At 40.6% G+C, this 22,500-nt stretch overlaps 1 protein-coding gene across 1 annotated transcript in view; it reads right to left on the bottom strand.

Annotated features, from left to right (window-relative positions):
* The window catches only part of EIPR1 (EARP complex and GARP complex interacting protein 1), a 595,922-nt gene that overhangs the window by 472,400 nt on the left and 101,022 nt on the right, over positions 1-22,500 (bottom strand). The window contains exon 2 of the mRNA XM_053709730.1: positions 1-17. This exon is cut by the window's left edge and continues 67 nt beyond it. Coding sequence (XP_053565705.1) covers positions 1-17 — 17 coding nt within the window. The remainder of the gene's footprint in view (positions 18-22,500) is intronic.

Raw genomic sequence — 22,500 nt, 5'->3', positions numbered from 1 at the left:
GGTGTAAGGGCTCGGGCCTGCATATAAAGATAAATTTAAAAATATATGTTAAATGATGGTATTGCTCCACTTTACGTGGTGTAAATGTATTTCTTTTTCTTGTTTTCATGGTTTTGTTTTTTTAACTAAAATTACATTTTAGCTGTGCTCTAAGTATTACTGATATATTTGATGGTCGGATATGGACTCTTGTAACTGTAGCAAAAGGCTATTACCACATGCTTTAAAGTGAATGTCAAGTTTTATGAATTAGTGCCCGGTTTTTAAAAACCCTATTAAAAACAGGGGCACTTTCATTCATCAAATTTTACATTTCACTTGTTTTGTTAAAATACTTACCTTTCAATCTTGAAAGCCGCTCCAGCACTTCCCCCGCCCGTTGCATGCCTCTTCATATGTGAAAAATGACAAAATCCGGCTTCCTCCAATCACGGCGTTGCCGCAGGCAATGATTTCCCTGAGGGGGAGGCCATGATTGGAGGATGCCGTACTCGTCATTGCTGACGTATAAAGTGTCGAGCAGCAGGAGGGGGAATCGCTGGAGCGGCTTTCAAGATTAAAACAGAATTTATGTTTACCTGATAAATTTCTTTCTCCAACGGTGTGTCCGGTCCACGGCGTCATCCTTACTTGTGGGATATTCTCTTCCCCAACAGGAAATGGCAAAGAGCCCAGCAAAGCTGGTCACATGATCCCTCCTAGGCTCCGCCTACCCCAGTCATTCGACCGACGTTAAGGAGGAATAATAGCATAGGAGAAACCATATGGTACCGTGGTGACTGTAGTTAAAGAAAATAAATTATCAGACCTGATTAAAAAACCAGGGCGGGCCGTGGACCGGACACACCGTTGGAGAAAGAAATTTATCAGGTAAACATAAATTCTGTTTTCTCCAACATAGGTGTGTCCGGTCCACGGCGTCATCCTTACTTGTGGGAACCAATACCAAAGCTTTAGGACACGGATGAAGGGAGGGAGCAAATCAGGTCACCTAAATGGAAGGCACCACGGCTTGCAAAACCTTTCTCCCAAAAATAGCCTCAGAAGAAGCAAAAGTATCAAACTTGTAAAATTTGGTAAAAGTGTGCAGTGAAGACCAAGTCGCTGCCCTACATATCTGATCAACAGAAGCCTCGTTCTTGAAGGCCCATGTGGAAGCCACAGCCCTAGTGGAATGAGCCGTGATTCTTTCGGGAGGCTGCCGTCCGGCAGTCTCGTAAGCCAATCTGATGATGCTTTTAATCCAAAAAGAGAGAGAGGTAGAAGTTGCTTTTTGACCTCTCCTTTTACCTGAATAAACAACAAACAGGGAAGATGTTTGTCTAAAATCCTTTGTAGCATCTAAACAGAATTTTAGAGCGCGAACAACATCCAAATTGTGCAACAAGCGTTCCTTCTTTGAAACTGGTTTCGGACACAGAGAAGGTACGATAATCTCCTGGTTAATGTTTTTGTTAGAAACAACTTTTGGAAGAAAACCAGGTTTAGTACGTAAAACCACCTTATCTGCATGGAACACCAGATAAGGAGGAGAACACTGCAGAGCAGATAATTCTGAAACTCTTCTAGCAGAAGAAATTGCAACTAAAAACAAAACTTTCCAAGATAATAACTTAATATCAACGGAATGTAAGGGTTCAAACGGAACCCCCTGAAGAACTGAAAGAACTAGATTGAGACTCCAAGGAGGAGTCAAAGGTTTGTAAACAGGCTTGATTCTAACCAGAGCCTGAACAAAGGCTTGAACATCTGGCACAGCTGCCAGTTTTTTGTGAAGTAACACCGACAAGGCAGAAATCTGTCCCTTCAGGGAACTTGCCGATAATCCTTTTTCCAATCCTTCTTGAAGGAAGGATAGAATCCTAGGAATCTTAACCTTGTCCCAAGGGAATCCTTTAGATTCACACCAACAGATATATTTTTTCCAAATTTTGTGGTAAATCTTTCTAGTTACAGGCTTTCTGGCCTGAACAAGAGTATCGATAACAGAATCTGAGAAACCTCGCTTCGATAAAATCAAGCGTTCAATCTCCAAGCAGTCAGCTGGAGTGAAACCAGATTCGGATGTTCGAACGGACCCTGAACAAGAAGGTCTCGTCTCAAAGGTAGCTTCCAAGGTGGAGCCGATGACATATTCACCAGATCTGCATACCAAGTCCTGCGTGGCCACGCAGGAGCTATCAAGATCACCGACGCCCTCTCCTGATTGATCCTGGCTACCAGCCTGGGGATGAGAGGAAACGGCGGGAACACATAAGCTAGTTTGAAGGTCCAAGGTGCTACTAGTGCATCCACTAGAGCCGCCTTGGGATCCCTGGATCTGGACCCGTAGCAAGGAACTTTGAAGTTCTGACGAGAGGCCATCAGATCCATGTCTGGAATGCCCCAAAGTTGAGTGACTTGGGCAAAGATTTCCGGATGGAGTTCCCACTCCCCCGGATGCAATGTCTGACGACTCAGAAAATCCGCTTCCCAATTTTCCACTCCCGGGATGTGGATAGCAGACAGGTGGCAGGAGTGAGACTCCGCCCATAGAATAATCTTGGTCACTTCTTCCATCGCTAGGGAACTCCTTGTTCCCCCCTGATGGTTGATGTACGCAACAGTCGTCATGTTGTCTGATTGAAACCGTATGAACTTGGTCCTCGCTAGCTGAGGCCAAGCCTTGAGAGCATTGAATATCGCTCTCAGTTCCAGAATATTTATCGGTAGAAGAGATTCTTCCCGAGACCAAAGACCCTGAGCTTTCAGGGATCCCCAGACCGCGCCCCAGCCCATCAGACTGGCGTCGGTCGTGACAATGACCCACTCTGGTCTGTGGAATGTCATCCCTCGTGACAGGTTGTCCAGGGACAGCCACCAACGGAGTGAGTCTCTGGTCCTCTGATTTACTTGTATCTTTGGAGACAAGTCTGTATAGTCCCCATTCCACTGACTGAGCATGCACAGTTGTAATGGTCTTAGAGGAATGCGCGCAAAAGGAACTATGTCCATTGTCGCTACCATCAACCCGATCACTTCCATGCACTGAGCTACGGAAGGAAGAGGAACGGAATGAAGTATTCGACAAGAGTCCAGAAGCTTTGTCTTTCTGGCCTCTGTTAGAAAAATCCTCATTTCTGAGGAGTCTATAATTGTTCCCAAGAAGGGAACCCTTGTTGACGGGGATAGAGAACTCTTTTCCACGTTCACTTTCCAGCCGTGCGATCTGAGAAAGGCCAGGACGATGTCCGTGTGAGCCTTTGCTCGAGGGAGGGACGACGCTTGAATCAGAATGTCGTCCAGGTAAGGTACAACTGCAATGCCCCTTGGTCTTAGCACAGCTAGAAGGGACCCTAGTACCTTTGTGAAAATCCTTGGAGCAGTGGCTAATCCGAAAGGAAGCGCCACGAACTGGTAATGTTTGTCCAGGAATGCAAACCTTAGGAACCGATGATGTTCCTTGTGGATAGGAATATGTAGATACGCATCCTTTAAATCCACCGTGGTCATGAATTGACCTTCCTGGATGGAAGGAAGGATAGTTCGAATGGTTTCCATCTTGAAAGATGGGACCTTGAGAAATTTGTTTAAGATCTTGAGATCTAGGATTGGTCTGAACGTTCCCTCTTTTTTGGGAACTATGAACAGATTGGAGTAGAACCCCATCCCTTGTTCTCTCAATGGAACAGGATGAATCACTCCCATTTTTAACAGGTCTTCTACACAATGTAAGAACGCCTGTCTTTTTATGTGGTCTGAAGACAACTGAGACCTGTGGAACCTTCCCCTTGGGGGAAGTCCCTTGAATTCCAGAAGATAACCCTGGGAGACTATTTCTAGCGCCCAAGGATCCAGAACATCTCTTGCCCAAGCCTGAGCGAAGAGAGAGAGTCTGCCCCCCACCAGATCCGGTCCCGGATCGGGGGCCGATATTTCATGCTGTCTTGGTAGCAGTGGCAGGTTTCTTTGCCTGCTTTCCCTTGTTCCAGCCTTGCATTGGTCTCCAAGCTGGCTTGGCCTGAGAAGTATTACCCTCTTGCTTAGAGGACGTAGCACCTTGGGCTGGTCCGTTTTTACGAAAGGGACGAAAATTAGGTCTATTTTTTGCCTTGAAAGGCCGATCCTGAGGAAGGGCATGGCCCTTACCCCCAGTGATATCAGAGATAATCTCTTTCAAGTCAGGACCAAACAGCGTTTTCCCCTTGAAAGGAATGTTTAGTAGCTTGTTCTTGGAAGACGCATCAGCCGACCAAGATTTCAACCAAAGCGCTCTGCGCGCCACAATAGCAAACCCAGAATTCTTAGCCGCTAACTTAGCCAATTGCAAAGAGGCGTCTAGAGTGAAAGAATTAGCCAATTTGAGAGCATTGACTCTGTCCATAATCTCCTCATAAGGAGGAGAGTCACTATCGAGCACCTTAATCAGTTCATCAAACCAGAAATATGCGGCTGTAGTGACAGGGACAATGCATGAAATGGGTTGTAGAAGGTAACCCTGCTGAACAAACATCTTTTTAAGCAAACCTTCTAATTTTTTATCCATAGGATCTTTGAAAGCACAACTATCCTCTATGGGAATAGTGGTGCGTTTGTTTAAAGTAGAAACCGCTCCCTCGACCTTGGGGACTGACTGCCATAAGTCCTTTCTGGGGTCGACCATAGGAAACAATTTTTTAAATATGGGGGGAGGGACGAAAGGAATACCGGGCCTTTCCCATTCTTTATTAACAATGTCCGCCACCCGCTTGGGTATAGGAAAAGCTTCTGGGAGCCCCGGCACCTCTAGGAACTTGTCCATTTTACATAGTTTCTCTGGGATGACCAAATTTTCACAATCATCCAGAGTGGATAATACCTCCTTAAGCAAAATGCGGAGATGTTCCAATTTAAATTTAAAAGTAATCACATCAGATTCAGCCTGCTGAGAAATGTTCCCTAAATCAGTAATTTCTCCCTCAGACAAAACCTCCCTGGCTCCCTCAGATTGGGTTAGGGGCCCTTCAGAGATATTAATATCAGCGTCGTCATGCTCTTCAGTAACTAAAACAGAGCATCCACGCTTACGCTGACAAGGGTTCATTTTGGCTAAAATGTTTTTGACAGAATTATCCATTACAGCCGTTAATTGTTGCATAGTAAGGAGTATTGGCGCGCTAGATGTACTAGGGGCCTCCTGAGTGGGCAAGACTCGTGTAGACGAAGGAGGGAATGATGCAGTACCATGCTTACTCCCCTCACTTGAGGAATCATCTTGGGCATCATTGTCATTATCACATAAATCACATTTATTTAAATGAATAGGAATTCTGGCTTCCCCACATTCAGAACACAGTCTATCTGGTAGTTCAGACATGTTAAACAGGCATAAACTTGATAAGAAAGTACAAAAAACGTTTTGAAATAAAACCGTTACTGTCACTTTAAATTTTAAACTGAACACACTTTATTACTGCAATTGCGAAAAAACATGAAGGAATTGTTCAAAATTCACCAAACTTTCACCACAGTGTCTTAAAGCCTTGAAAATATTGCACACCAATTTTGGAAGCTTTAACCCTTAAAATAACGGAACCGGAGCCGTTTTAAGCTTTAACCCCTTTACAGTCCCTGGTATCTGCTTTGCTGAGACCCAACCAAACCCAAGGGGAATACGATACCAAATGATGCCTTCAGAAGTCTTTTATCAGTATCAGAGCTCCTCTCACATGCGACTGCATGCCATGCCTCTCAAAAACAAGTGCGCAACACCGGCGCGAAAATGAGACTCTGCCTATGCTTTGGGAAAGCCCCTAAAGAATAAGGTGTCTAAAACAGTGCCTGCCGATATAATTATATCAAAATACCCAGAATAAATGATTCCTCAAGGCTAAATAAGTGTTAATATCAATCGATTTAGCCCAAAAAATGTCTACAGTCTAAATAAGCCCTTGTGAAGCCCTTATTTACAATCGTAATAAACATGGCTTACCGGATCCCATAGGGAAAATGACAGCTTCCAGCATTACATCGTCTTGTTAGAATGTGTCATACCTCAAGCAGCAAAGGACTGCAAACTGTTCCCCCAACTGAAGTTAATGCTCTCAACAGTCCTGTGTGGAACAGCCATGGATTTTAGTTACGGTTGCTAAAATCATTTTCCTCATACAAACAGAATTCTTCATCTCTTTTCTGTTTCTGAGTAAATAGTACGTACCAGCACTATTTGAAAATAACAAACTCTTGATTGAATAATGAAAAACTACAGTTAAACACTAAAAAACTCTAAGCCATCTCCGTGGAGATGTTGCCTGTACAACGGCAAAGAGAATGACTGGGGTAGGCGGAGCCTAGGAGGGATCATGTGACCAGCTTTGCTGGGCTCTTTGCCATTTCCTGTTGGGGAAGAGAATATCCCACAAGTAAGGATGACGCCGTGGACCGGACACACCTATGTTGGAGAAAAGGTAAGTATTTTAACAAAACCAGTGAAATGTAAAGTTTGATGAATGAAAGTGTCCCTGTTTTTAATAGGATTTTTAAAAACCGGGCACTGATTCATCAAACTTTACATTCACTTTAAAGGAACATGGCAGTCATGTTTTTTATTTGTTTTATATGTAAATATAAAGGAGGGTATGTAATCATACTGTTTATACTTTTCCTGTCTTAATTAAACCAGTTTTTATGTTCAGTTTGCAGAAGCATGTCTCGCCTTCACCAACAGAGCTGTGAAAGTTTTAACGATCAGCTAGAGAGCATTAGTGGAAAACATAGATTGTGTTCCACTCAAAAAATTAAATTAAAACAAACATGTTTAAATAAAGTGCTTTAATTTTTTTTTTTTTTAACCAAAATTTCACTTAAAGACTGAGCAAATGTAGATATGCTCTGTATTCCTATTTTCAAACCCTCATCCTGCTTAGAGGAATAACAGTGGCACATATGACGTTGGCAGTGATTCAAATTGAGTGCAGAGGTTAATGAGGGAAACATTTCTATTTATACACATTCTGCATCATAGTATCATATGCTTTGGACATCACAAATAAAATGTATTTATTTAAAAATACCAGTGAGTGCTATACATATGTATTAGTTTGTTATAATTTTATTCCTACTAATAAAAATAAATAAAAAACACAATATTTGGTGTGACCACCCTAAATAGCATCAATTATATATGTTTTTATGTGTGTACATATGTATTTAAATGTGTATATATGTATTTACAGACATATATACACATAAACACATTAATACATATATAGAAGTGCATTGTAGCCCTTTGCAGTCAAGTAGCCAAAAACATGATAATCGTATTTATGCAATATTCATATTTAATAATGTGTTTAACTGTATATTTACTGTAAATATTTCACATTTCAATGTTATTCACATAAGGAAATATGTTCTAAGTCTTTTTAAATAGATATTGCTATATATCTATTGGCTAAATATAGCCACCAGTCAGCAAGAGCTACCTAGGGTGGGGCCGGCTCCAAAGCTAACATTCCTACTTTTTCAAGAAAACAAAGTAAATTTGATAATAGGAGTAAATTAGAAAGTTGCTTAAAAATGCATGCTCTATCTGAACCATGAAAGAAAAAAAAATAAATGGGTTTAGTGTCCCTTTAACCCCTTAATGACTAAGGACGTACAGGGGATTCAAGCTTTCAAGGTATTGCAGTGATGCCTCGATATTGAGGCATCACTGCAATACCTTTTTTTACCCAATCTGTGGCCCTCTCTTCCTCTGCCAGCGATGGTGCCGATCATTGGTGGGTGGGAGCCATAGCAGGGAGGCAGGTGGGCGGCCCATCGCTGGAGTAGTTCCGACAGCTGTTCCAGGAGAGTTCAGAGGGAGGGCGGGAGACTACTACACATTGTAGTGAGTGCACACAATGCCTAAGGGGTAGGAGGGAAAGGGAAATAATTGTTGGTAAAGGGATCTGGGAGGGGGTCGTGGAGGGGGGGTCGTGGAGGTTGGGGGGTTAGGTGGGGGGAACTACACTGCAGAAACTATTTATATATTTTAAAAAAAAAATGCTAAAAAAGGCTTATATTTTAGTACTGGCAGACTTTCTACCACTATTTAAGAAGGCGGTGACAATTGTGGGATGGGGGAGGGAAGACACCTGTTTGAGAGGGGTTAGAGAGGGATCAGGGGGTGGGATGTGTCAGGTGGGAGGCTAAAATTAACCCTACAAGCTACCTAATTAACCCCTTCACTGCTGGGCATAATACAAGTGTGGTGCGCAGCGGCATTTAGCGGTCTTCTAATAACGAAAAAGTAATGCCAAAGCCATATATGTCTGCTATTTCTGAACAAAGGGGATCCCAGAGAAATATTTACAACCATGTGTGTCATAATTGCACAAGCTGTTTGTAAATAACTTCAGTGAGAGACCTAAAGTTTGTGAAAAAGTTTGTGAAAAAGTTAGTGATTTTTTTCTTTAATCGCATTTGGTGGTGAAATGGTGGCATGAAATATACCAAAAGGGGCCTAGATCAATACTTTGGGTTGTCTACTAATATATATATATATATATATATATAAATATATATATATATATATATATATATATGAAGGGTTATTCAGGGATTCCTGACAGATATCAGTGTTCCAATGTAACTATCGCTAATTTTGAGGGGAAAAAAAATGGTTTGGAAACATAGTGCTACTTGTACTTATCGCCCTATAACTTGCAAAAAAAGCAAAGAACATGTAAACATTAGGTATTTCTAAACTCAGGACAAAATTTAGAAACTATTTAGCATGGGTGTCTTTTGGTGGTTGTGTAACAGATTTTGGGGGTCAAAGTTAGAAAAAGTGTGTATAATAATGGTATCTTTAGAAAGTCCATTTAATAGCGAGAAAAACAGTATATAATGTGTTGGTATAGTAAATGAGTAAGAGGAAAATTACAGCGAAACAAACACCGCAGAAATGTAAAAATATGTAAACTTACATTCTTGCATTTCAAATAAAGATACAAAGAGAATGAAGAAAATTTGATAATAGGAGTAAATTAGAAAGTTGCTTAAAATGTCATGCTCTATCTGAATCACGAAAGAAAAACAGGTGGGTTCAGTGTCCCTTTAAGGGTAAGAAAATTGAAAAATGGTCTGGTCACTAAGGGGTTAAAGGGCCATGAAACCCACATTTTTTCTTTCATGATTTAGAAAGAGAATGTAATTTTAAACATTTTTCTAATTTACTTATATTATCTAATTTGTTTTATTCTCTTGATATTCTTTGCTGAAAAGCATATCTAGATATGCTCAGTAGCTGCTGATTGGTTGCTGCACATAGAAGCCTTGTGTGATTGGCTCACCATGTGCATTGCTTTTTCTTCAACTAAGGATATCTAAAAAATGAAGCAAAATAAATAATAGAAGTAAATTGTAATGTTGTTTAAATGTATATTCTCTATCTGAATCATGAAAGAAAGATTTTGGGTTTAGTGGCCCTTTAATGTGTGTGTTAATGTGTCAGTGTCTCTATGTGTGTTAGTATGTCTGTGGTTTAATTTTGTCTGCATGTGTCTGTGTCAGACTGTCAGTGTCTCTGTGTATATGTGTAGTTAGTGGGGATGTGCTCTAGTGTGTATGTGTGTGTTTAGTATCTGTGTGTTTAGCATTTGTAGCTGTTCGCCTTACCACCCCTGCATAGGTATAAACAAATGTTCGTGGTCAATAAAAACATCCAATATACGTTTCGTCAGCTTTTATAAAATCTAAAAAAAAAATACTAAGTCTTCTTGTTTCTATATGGTAAAGGTGCAGTGAAAATGGAGTAATACAACATAGGAGTAGCTTTGTTATGCATTGTTATCAGAAACATTATTTATTTTGTCACTTTGTCCTGTAAAAGGGACATGAAACCCATTGTTTTCAATTCAGAAAGAACATACAATTTTAAGCAACTTTCCATTGTACTTCTATTATCACATTTGATTCATTCTTTTGGTATAATTTGTTGGAGAAGCAGCAATTCACTACTGGGATCTAGCGGAACACATTAGGTGAGCCAATAACAAGAGGCAGCCACAAACCACCAGCTAGCTCTCTCAGTGATGCATTGCAGCTCCTGAGCCTACCTAGCTATGCTTTTCAACCAAGGATACCAAGAGAATGAATCAAAATTAGTTGTTTCAAATGTTATGTTTTAGCGGACTCATGAAAAGGAGGAATATGAATAGTGCTGTCAAGAAACACAATAAATGTTCTTCCCAGCACACCCTGCAGCATGTGTAACTCATAAGTGTCATAAGTATCCAGGAAAACAATCGCTGAGGTGGCAACCCTACATGACATAGATCTAGGATGGTTTGGGTTAAGGTAACCGACTTTAAAGGTTTTGGAGCTCACATTGGCTCCTTACAGTGAAGGTCAATTTTCAGCAATGAGTGCCCGGTTTTTAAAAATACTTTTAAAAACAGGGGCACTTTCATTGATGAAAGTTTACATTGCGAAATACTTACCCTTTAACTTCTGCAAAGCCGGATCGACGATCCCCCGCCTTCTTCTTCCTGCTGTACAAACACAGCAATGACGAAACTGGCTTCCTCCAATCACAGCCAGGCATCACGAGATGGACGCTCTGGGGGGGAAGCCATGATTGGAGGAAGCCGGTTTTGTCATTTCTGATATCAGTACAGAGGAACTGAGGCTGGGATCGGCGATCCGGCTTTGGAGAAGAAAAATTTAAGTATTTCTACAAGTCCAGTGCAAAGTATTTTTAAAAACCGGGCACTTATTGCTGAAAATTGACATTTACTTTAACCATGGGAGAATCTTAGTTCTACCACCGAGATGTCTCCCAAAGTTGCAAAACATAAATACAATTTAATAACATTTTTTAAAAGCACAGTGAGCTCTAGCTAAATAGGGGAATCTAACTCTCATTTTATCAATAACTGCAAAAATGTTAAACAATGCGTTAGAAAACTAATTTGTATTTACCCCATTAGTTCAACTTTAGCTCAATAAAAGATGAAGATTGGCCAGATACTTGTATGTTAATTAATATTAAAGGAACACAAAACCCAAAAATGTTCTTTCACGATTCAAATAGAGAATACAATTTTAAACAACATTCCAATTTAATTCTTTCATCTAATTTGCTTAATTATTTAGATATTCTTTGTTGAAGAAATAGCAATGCACATGGGTGAGTCAATCACGAGAGGCATCTATGTGCAGCCACCAATCAGCAGCAGTTAAGGATATCAAGAGAATGAAGCAAATTAGATAATAGAAGTAAATTGGAAAGTTGTTTTGAAATCATTAAAGAAAAAATGTGGGTTTCATGTCCCTTTAAGGGCTCAAGTATATTAAGAAATGTAATAAATCTGAGGATGAAAGCATTTTCCCACAAAAAGAACAACTGAACAAAGGGTTATGATCTCAAGCTCAAAGGTAACAGGATCAGGAGTAATATTTGCAAGCACAGAGTGGCTGATTCATAGAATAAACGGATAGAGGTGGTAAAGACAAATAGTTTCTTCTTCATGACAGAACATACCATTTTAAAGGGCCATTATAGTGATACAATAACAAAATCAGTTGTACTGTCTGCTCAGGATCAGCAGTGCTGTGCGTCTCCCGAACTATGTGTTTAACCCCATTGCAGATGCTAAAGGAACATAATACCCAAACGTTAAAGCAATTGAGAGTGATGCAGCATACCTGAACATGTGTAAGTAAAAAAGGGACAGTAAAGCCAAATTTGAAATTTATGATTCAGATAGGGCACACTATTTTTATTTATTTACTTTTACCATCAAACTTGCTTTGTTATCTTTTTTTTTCTTCTTTTGCTAATTTCTAAACCCTTGAAGGTCGCCTCTTATCTCAGTGCATTTTTATTAGCTTTTCACAACTAGACAGTGCTAGTGTGAGTGTGCCATATAGATAACATTGAGCTCACTCCCGTGGAGGTATTTAAGAGTCAGAACTAAATGGCTGAAATGCAAGTTTGTAAAAAGCGCTGAAATAAGTGGGCAGTCTGCAGAGGCTTAGCTGCAAGGTAATCACAGAGGTAAAAAGTGTATTAATATAACCGTGTTGGTTATGCAAAACTGGGGAATGGTAAATAAAGGGATTATCAATATTTTTAAACAACAAACATTTTCAAGTAGACTGTCCCTTTAAGAAGCCAATGAGAATGCTAGCTCTGGGACTTACAAGGGAGAGTGCATCTGGCATGTGCAGCAAAGTCATGTTATTTTCCATTCTCAGTTTAAGGAAGTTTACTATGAAATCTCACAAGATCATAGTAAAGCAAAGTTGATTTAAAGTGATTTAACATGGGGGCATTATGTCCCTTTAAACATAGAGAGATGCAAAGTCCACAGAGATAAAATTACATATTCTAATAAATCAAAGCATGTAATTTCATCAATATTATGGTCCTTTAAAAAGTCTCAAATGTATTAATATTAACAAATTTGATTTCATCTCATGACATTCTTTGTTGAAGAGAATACCTAGGTAGGTACTGTGCACGTGTCTACAGCACTGAATGGCAGCAAACACTTCTGCTATCTAGTGCATCAAAAAACAAAGTTAATTTGAAGTAAATTGGAAACATTTTGAAAATTGCACACTATCTGAATCACTAACAGAGCCGGATTGGGCAGCCGGGATACCGGGAAAAATCCCGGTGGGTCGCCGGTCGACAGCTCAGCTGGGCTGGCTCAGCTGCTGCAGAGACTGTCTGAGAGCAGCACATTTTTTATGCGGGCGGCTGATTGTTTTTTTTTTTTGTCCTGATCAGTGCGGCTGTTAGGCTGCCACTAGTTCCCTTTGCTCCGCCCACCAGACTGGTTCAAACAAACAAAAAGAAAATATATTTTTTTTTTATTATTTTTTTTGAGCGCAATTTAAAAAAAAAAAAAAAATCCCGCAATTTTCCCCCCGACCGGCACAGGTGAGTGACAGGCAGGCAGTGACGTCAGCACACCCGCCGTCACGTGACCCACTTGCCACTTATTCTGAACGCTACCACAGCCTTCACACACGCGGCTGCAGCACTCACCATCCAACAGGGACATCTAACTCTGCAGATAGGCTGTCTGACTGAGCCAGATCGATCGCACGCACAGTATAGTTTGGGGCTTATGCCAGGTCAGTAGTGTTTCTGTTGTGACAGTAGACTACTTTAAGGTTTATGTTGCACCTTTTCACATAGAAAATTTCTTCATTTTTTTGGAACATGTCATTTACGAAGGCTGAGATGACTTCGGTTCCTGCAAATGTGACTACTGCAGAGGGACTCAGTCTGTTTGCCCCACTGGGAGAAGGGATGCTCTGGCCAAAGAATGTCTCTCAGAGCAATGTTAGCTCCCCTATGCAGTTCGTACAACCCCCTTGGCGAATCGCCCTCTGGTCTCTAGCATATGGATCCATGGTGGCAGTTGCTGTTTTCGGTAATATAATAGTCATTTGGATCATACTGGCTCACAAAAGAATGAGAACAGTCACTAACTATTTCCTGGTTAGTTTGGCTTTCTCAGAATCAGATGCTTCCATGGCTGCAGCCTGCATTTAACACTCTGGTAAATTTTATATATGCTCTTCATAACGAGTGGTACTTCGGGGATGCTTATTGCAAGTTTCACAACTTCTTTTAAGTTGTGAAACTTGCAGTAAGCATCCCCGAAGTACCACTCTTTACAGGGAGTGCAGAATTATTAGGCAAGTTGTATTTTTGAGGATTAATTTTATTATTGAACAACAACCATGTTCTCAAGTGAACCCAAAAAACTCATTAATATCAAAGCTGAATAGTTTTGGAAGTAGTTTTTAGTTTGTTTTTATTTATAGCTATTTTAGGGGGATATCTGTGTGTGCAGGTGACTATTACTGTGCATAATTATTAGGCAACTTAACAAAAAACAAATATATACCCATTTCAATTATTTATTTTTACCAGTGAAACCAATATAACATCTCAACATTCACAAATATACATTTCTGACATTCAAAAACAAAACAAAAACAAATCAGTGACCAATATAGCCACCTTTCTTTGCAAGGACACTCAAAAGCCTGCCATCCATGGATTCTGTCAGTGTCTTGATCTGTTCACCATAAACATTGCGTGCAGCAGCAACCACAGCCTCCCAGACACTGTTCAGAGAGGTGTACTGTTTTCCCTCCTTGTAAATCTCACATTTGATGATGGACCACAGGTTCTCAATGGGGTTCAGATCAGGTGAACAAGGAGGCCATGTCATTAGATTTTCTTCTTTTATACCCTTTCTTGCCAGCCACGCTGTGGAGTACTTGGACGCATGTGATGGAGCATTGTCCTGCATGAAAATCATGTTTTTCTTGAAGGATGCAGACTTCTTCCTGTACCACTGCTTGAAGAAGGTGTCTTCCAGAAACTGGCAGTAGGACTGGGAGTTGAGCTTGACTCCATCCTCAACCCGAAAAGGCCCCACAAGCTCATCTTTGATGATACCAGCCCAAACCAGTACTCCACCTCCACCTTGCTGGCATCTGAGTCGGACTGGAGCTCTCTGCCCTTTACCAATCCAGCCACGGGCCAATCCATCTGGCCCATCAAGACTCACTCTCATTTCATCAGTCCATAAAACCTTTGAAAAATCAGTCTTGAGATATTTCTTGGCCCAGTCTTGATGTTTCAGCTTGTGTGTCTTGTTCAGTGGTGGTCGTCTTTCAGCCTTTCTTACCTTGGCCATGTCTCTGAGTATTGCACACCTTGTGCTTTTGGGCACTCCAGTGATGTTGCAGCTCTGAAATATGGCCAAACTGGTGGCAAGTGGCATCTTGGCAGCTGCACGCTTGACTTTTCTCAGTTCATGGGCAGTTATTTTGCGCCTTGGTTTTTCCACACGCTTCTTGCGACCCTGTTGACTATTTTGAATGAAACGCTTGATTGTTCGATGATCACGCTTCAGAAGCTTTGCAATTTTAAGAGTGCTGCATCCCTCTACAAGATATCTCACTATTTTTGACTTTTCTGAGCCTGTCAAGTCCTTCTTTTGACCCATTTTGCCAAAGGAAAGGAAGTTGCCTAATAATTATGCACACCTGATATAGGGTGTTGATGTCATTAGACCACACCCCTTCTCATTACAGAGATGCACATCACCTAATATGCTTAATTGGTAGTAGGCTTTCGAGCCTATACAGCTTGGAGTAAGACAACATGCATAAAGAGGATGATGTGGTCAAAATACTCATTTGCCTAATAATTCTGCACTCCCTGTATGAAGAGCATATATAAAATTTACCAGAGTGTTAAATGCAGCCATGGAAGCATCTGAGAAAGCCAAACTAACCAGGAAATAGTTGGTGACTGTTCTCATTCTTTTGTGAGCCAGTATGATCCCATCACAGCTATATTTGCCAGTGTCTACTCCATGTCTGCTATAGCTGTGGTCTCTTGCTGATCTTGTAACTACCTTTCTATTTGTCTGTACCTCTTACTTACAGGACTTGTACAGTTATTCAGTTATTGCTCTCTCTTAAACATATAGTTGTAATAGTGCACAGTATAGAAAGACTAAAAATGATAGTTTTATCTCAGCAGTTGAGTATGGCACTTTTGCTGTACTTGAAAAATAAATAATAAATCTTACATTTAAATGTAAAAAATGTAGCTATCAAGCCATTACAGTCATTGCGCCTGAGTTGGGGGCATCATATTTTTTTGGGGGGGCATCATTTTATTGCAGGGGAGATGAGGCATAATTTTATTGCTGGGGGCATCATTTTATTGCAGGGGAGATGAGGCATAATTTTATTGCTGGGGGCATCATTTTATTGCAGGGGAGATGAGGCATCATGTTATTGCTGGGGGCATTGTTTTTTTTTTGCAGTGGGGCTGGGGGCATCATTTTATTGCAGGGGGACTGGGCATCATTTTATTGCTGGGGGCATCATTTTATTGCAGTGGGGCTGGGGGCATCATTTTACTGCAGTGGGACTGGGGCATCATTTTATTGCAGGGGGGCTGGGGCTTCATTTTATTGCTGGGGGCATCATTTTATTGCAGTTGGGATGGGGCATCATTTTATTGCAGGGGGACTGGGCATCATTTTATTGCAGGGGGACTGGGCATCATTTTATTGCAGGGGGGCTGGGGGTTTCAATTTTATAGCTGGGGCATCATTGCAGTGGGGCTGGGGGAATAATTTATTGCAGGGGGGCTGGGGCATCATTTTATTGCAGGGGGACTGGGCTTCATTTTATTGCAGGGGGCTGGGGACATCTTTTTATTGCTGGGGGCATCATGTTTTTGTTGGGGGCATCATTTTATTGCAGTGGAGATGGGGCATCATTTTATTGCTGTGGGAATGGGGCATCATTTTATTGCAGGGGGATGGGGCATCATTTTATTGCAGGGGGGATGGGGCATCATTTTATTGCAGGGGGGATGGGGCATCATATTTTTGCTGGGGGCATCATTTTATTGCAGGGGCATCATTTTTGTGCTGGGGAGATGGGGCATCATTTTTGTGCTGGAGGCATCATATTTTTGGGGGGGCATCATTTTATTGCAGGGGGCATCATTTTTGTGCTAGGGGGCTGGGGGCATATTTTTACTGCAGGGGGGCTTCATTTTATTGCTAGGGGCATCATTTATTGCAGTGGGGCTGGGACTGGGGGCATCATTTTATTGCAGGGGGGCATCATTTTATTGCAGGGGAGATGGTGCATAATTTTTGTGCTGGGGGCATCATATTTTTGTTGGGGGCATCATTTTATTGCAGGGGAGATGGGGCTTCATTTTATTGCAGTGGGGCTGGGGGCATCATTTTATTGCACTTTCAGTGTCTGTCAGTCAGTGTGCACTGTGCAGTTAGTGAAATCTGAAACTGGGATGTCTGGGTGCTGCGGCTGCTGCTGCTGCAGCATCAAAGCAAGGGGGGTACTCTGTGAGTGACCCATACATGTGGCATCAAGTCACAGTGTCAAAAGAGGTCAATGTTTTGCTTTTCTAGGCATTTTAATTAGCCACCTAAAAATCCTATAGTCTGTGGTGTGTGTATGTTTTGTGCCTGCATGTATGTTTGTGTCGGTTTGTATGTGTAGGTTTTTTGTCTGCATGTATGTGTATGTCATGTGTCTGCATGTATGCATGTGTATGTTGTGTGTCTGCATGTATGTGTATGCTGTGTATGTAGTTTGTCTGCAAGTATTTCATTTGTGTATAAACTGCCTGCTTAACTCACAATATTTGTATTTTTTATTATATATATATATATATATATATATATATATATATATATATATATATATGTTGAAGGGAAAAAGTTGGCTGGCTTGGAGGGGGCGTGGCTATGTTGGAGGGGGCATGGCTATGTTGGAGGGGGTGGGGTTGGGCCTGTCTATACAAATTTCCAGGGCTGGTCTGATTTCCCAGTCCGGCCCTGATCACTAAAGAAAATTTGAAATTTCATGTCCCTTTACGGGAACTCAAGAAACATTGACAAACAATGCACTTTCTAATTCTTATCTGCTCTAAAAAACAATACAAGTTAAAGGGAAACTCAAGTCAAAATTAAACTTTTATAATTCAGTTAGAGCAACAACTTTCCAGTTTACTACCACTAACAAAATGTGGACAGTCTTAATATATTTACACTTTTTGAGTCACTAGCTCCTACTGAGCATGTGCAAGAATTCACAGAACATACGTATAAGCATTTGTGATTGGCTGATGGCTGTCACATAGTACAGGGGGAGTGGAAATAGACATAACTTTAAAATTTGTCAGAAAAAAAAAAAATCTGCTACTCATTTGAAGTTCAAACTAAGTGATATTGCATTGTCTTTTTATTGTGCATTTGTTGATTATGCAAATCTACTGTATTTACTGGTCCTTTAACCTTTTAACGCCGCATTCTATTCCATCCTAACCTCACCGGGCTTTATCGCCGTTAGGGCGAAATGGAACGTCCAAGCTGTTTGGCTGTCCTGAAGCCAACGGCGCTTCCTGGATGGAATCGCGGTCTGGAGGGCGTTCCTAGCTTCATAGGGATGCCCCCCTGACCTGATCCCATTATTGAAATCTCGTGATCACGTGCACGATCGCGGGATTTCAATTTGTCTACATCGGAATGTTGTTCCGATGTAGACAAAATGACCCTGTCATGAAAGGGTTAACGTCCCCTTTTTTCTGAATGTTATTTACCACATTGGAAAGCATTACAGAAATATTAATTTGGTATGTTTTATTGCAGTAGCATTTGTACTATCCATTTATTAAGGTGTTATTTATTTGATTTTTCAGCGCCAGTACCAAACACACAATGTATACCAATGAAAATATAGTCATCTTGTTTATGCATATCCATAATTTAAAAGAATCAAATATCTAATTAAGGGAAAGATAAGCACCTTTTTGATTTAATACTATAGATGTTAGATGTTATAGATGTTTGAGCACTTATTCTATTAAAAACAACATGTAACATCCATAAAGTAGAAACCATAGGATTAAGAGATCTAGTAGATGTCAGTATAGTTTTAACCACTTATTGATTAAACAAACAAAAGTCCTGAATGTATCCTATACCTAAAAGCTTTGTTGTTATATGCAATTAATTAAGGAATGTTTTATTGCATTAACACTATATGCTAAAAGATAAGAATGTATCGCCTAGATTACGAGTTTTGTCGGCAATAGTGTGCGGTGCTAAAGAGCAGTTTATGCTCACCGCTCACCTACAGACAACGCTGGTATTACGGGTTTTTACAAACCCGGAGTTAGCCGCAGAAAAGTGAGCGGAGAGCAAAATTTTGCTACACATCTCACCTCAATACTAGCGCTGCTTACAATAGCAGTGAGCTGGCTGAACGCGCTCGTGCACGATTTCCCCATAGGAATCAATGGGGCAGAGCCGGCTGAAAAAAAACCTAACACCTGCAAAAAAGCAGAGTACAGCGCCTAACGCAGCCCCATTGATTCCTATGGGGAAATACTTTTAATGTCTACACCTAACACCCTAACATGAACCCGAGTCTAAACACCCCTAATATTACACTTATTAACCCCTAATCTGCCGCCCCCGACATCGCCGACACCTGCATTATATTATTAACCCCTAATCTTCCGCTCAGAAACACCGCCGCCACCTACATTATACTTATGAAACCCTAATCTGCTGCCTCCAACATCACCGACACCTACATTATATTTATTAACCCCTAATCTGCCACCCCCAATGTCGCTGCAACCTACCTACACTTATTAACCCCTAATCTGCCGCCCCCAATGTCGCCGCCACTATATTAAAGTTATTAAACCCTAAATCCAAGTCTAACCCTAACCCTAACATCCCCCTAACTTAAATATAATTTAAATAAATCTAAATCAAATAACTACAATTAACTAAATTATTCCTATTTAAAACTAAATACTTACCTATAAAATAAACCCTAAGCTAGCTACAATATAACTAATAGTTACATTGTAGCTATTTTAGGATTTATTTTTATTTTACAGGCAACTTTGTATTTATTTGAACTAGGTAGAATAGTTAAATATTTATTAACTATTTAATAGCTACCTAGTTAAAATAAAGACAAATTTACCTGTAAAATAAATCCTACCCTAAGTTACAATTACACCTAACACTACACTATAATTAAATTAATTCCCTAAATTAACTACAATTAAATACAATTATCTAAAGTACGAAAACCCCCCCACTAAATTACAGAAAATAATAAAATAATTACAAGATTTTTAAACTAATTACACCAAATCTAATCCCCCTAATAAAATAAAAAAGTCCCCCAAAATAATAAAAAGCCCTACCCTATACTAAATTACAAATAGCCCTTAAAAGGGCATTGCCCCAAAGTAATCAGCTCTTTTACTTGTAAAAAAAAAAAAAAAGTACAATCCCCCCCCAACATTAAAACCCACCACCCACACACCCAACCCTACTCTAAAACCCACCCAATCCCCCCTTAATAAAACCTAACACTAACCCCTTGAAGATCACCCTACCTTGAGAAGCCTTCACCCAGCGGGGCCGAAGACCTTAACGAAGCCGGGCAAAGTGGTCCTCCAGACGGGCAGAAGTCTTCATCCAAGCCGGGAAGAAGAGGTCCTCCAGACGGGCAGAAGTCTTCATCCAGACGGCATCTTCTATCTTCATCCATCCAGCGCGGAGCGGGTCCTTCTTCAAGAAATCCGACGCGGAGCATCCTCTTCGTTCTTCATCTGACGACTGAATAAAGGTTCCTTTAGATGACATCATCCAAGATGGCGTCCCTTCAATTCCGATTGGCTGATAGAATTCTATCAGCCAATCGGAATTAAGGTAGAAAAAATCCTATTGGCTGATGCAATCAGCCAATAGGATTGAACTTCAATCCTATTGGCTGATTGGAACAGCCAATAGAATGCAATATTTTATTATATCTTTTCATGTGACAACACTGAAGAAATTACACTTTGTTAAAATGTAAAGTAGTGAGTGTACAGCCTGTATAACAGTGTAAATTTACTGTCCTATCAAAATAACTCAACACACATATTTTGTGTTACCACCATTATTTTCCAGCACTGCCTTAACCCTCTTGGGCATGGAGTTAACCAGAGCTTAATAGGTTGCCACTGGAGTCCTCTTCCACTCCTCCATGAAGACATCATGGAGCTGGTGGATGTTAGAGACCTTGCGCTCCCCCACCTTCTGTTTGAGAAAGACCCACAGATTCTCAATAGGGTTTAGGTCTGGAGACATGCTTGGCCAGTCCACGACCTTTACCCTCAGCTTCTTTAGCAAGGCAGTGGTCATCTTGGAGGTGTGTTTTGGGCCGTTATGTTGAAATACTACCCTGTGGCCCAGTCTCCGAAGGGAGGGGATCATGCTCTGCTTCAGTATGTCACAGTAAATGTTGGAATTCATGGTTCCCTCAATGAACTGTAGCTCCCCAGTGCCGACAGCACTCATGCAGGCCTAGATCATGACACTCCCACCACCATGCTTGACTGTAGGCAAGACAGACTTGTCTTTGTACTCCTCACCTGGTTGCTGCCACACACTTGACACCATCTGAACCAAATAATTTTATCTTGGTCTCATCGGACCACATGACATGGTTCCAGTAATCCATGTCCTTAGTCTGCTTGTCTTCAGCAAACTGCGGGCTTTCTTGTGCATCATCTTTAGAAGAGGCTTCCTTCTGGGACGACAGCCATGCAGACCAATTTGATGCAGTGTGCGGCATATGGTCTGAGCACTCACAGGCTGACCCCCCCACCCCTTCAACCTCTGCAGCAATGCTGGCAGCACTCATACGTATATTTCCCAAAGACAACCTACAGACAACGCTGGTATTACGGGTTTTTACAAACCCGGAGTTAGCCGCAGAAAAGTGAGCGGAGAGCAAAATTTTGCTCCACATCTCACCTCAATACTAGCGCTGCTTACAATAGCGGTGAGCTGGCTGAACGCGCTCGTGCACTATTTCCCCATAGGAATCAATGGGTCAGAGCCGGCTGAAAAAAAACCTAACACCTGCAAAAAAGCAGAGTACAGCGCCTAACGCAGCCCCATTGATTCCTATGGGGAAATACTTTTAATGTCTACACCTAACACCCTAACATGAACCCGAGTCTAAACACCCCTAATATTACACTTATTAACCCCTAATCTGCCGCCCCCGACATCTGCATAATATTATTAACCCCTAATCTTCCGCTCAGAAACACCGCCGCCACCTACATTATACATATGAACCCCTAATCTGCTCCCCCTAACATCACCGACACCTACATTATATTTATTAACCCCTAATCTGCCACCCCCAATGTCGCCGCAACCTACCTACACTTATTAACCCCTAATCTGCCGCCCCCAATGTCGCCGCCACTATATTAAAGTTATTAAACCCTAAATCCAAGTCTAACCCTAACCCTAACATCCCCCTAACTTAAATATAATTTAAATAAATCTAAATCAAATAACTACAATTAACTAAATTATTCCTATTTAAAACTAAATACTTACCTATAAAATAAACCCTAAGCTAGCTACAATATAACTAATAGTTACATTGTAGCTATCTTAGGATTTATTTTTATTTTACAGGCAACTTTGTATTTATTTTAACTAGGTAGAATAGTTATTAAATATTTATTAACTATTTAATAGCTACCTAGTTAAAATAAAGACAAATTTACCTGTAAAATAAATCCTACCCTAAGTTACAATTACACCTAACACTACACTATAATTAAATTAATTCCCTAAATTAACTACAATTAAATACAATTATCTAAAGTACGAAAACCCCCCCACTAAATTACAGAAAATAATAAAATAATTACAAGAATTTTAAACTAATTACACCAAATCTAATCCCCCTAATAAAATAAAAAAGCCCCCCAAAATAATAAAAAGCCCTACCCTATACTAAATTACAAATAGCCCTTAAAATGGCATTGCCCCAAAGTAATCAGCTCTTTTACTTGTAAAAAAAAAAAAAGTACAATACCCCCCCAACATTAAAACCCACCACCCACACACCCAACCCTACTCT

The sequence above is a fragment of the Bombina bombina genome, chromosome 4 (genome assembly GCF_027579735.1).
Source record: "Bombina bombina isolate aBomBom1 chromosome 4, aBomBom1.pri, whole genome shotgun sequence".
Lineage (NCBI taxonomy): Eukaryota > Metazoa > Chordata > Amphibia > Anura > Bombinatoridae > Bombina > Bombina bombina.
This window is presented reverse-complemented; position numbering and strand designations above follow the sequence as displayed.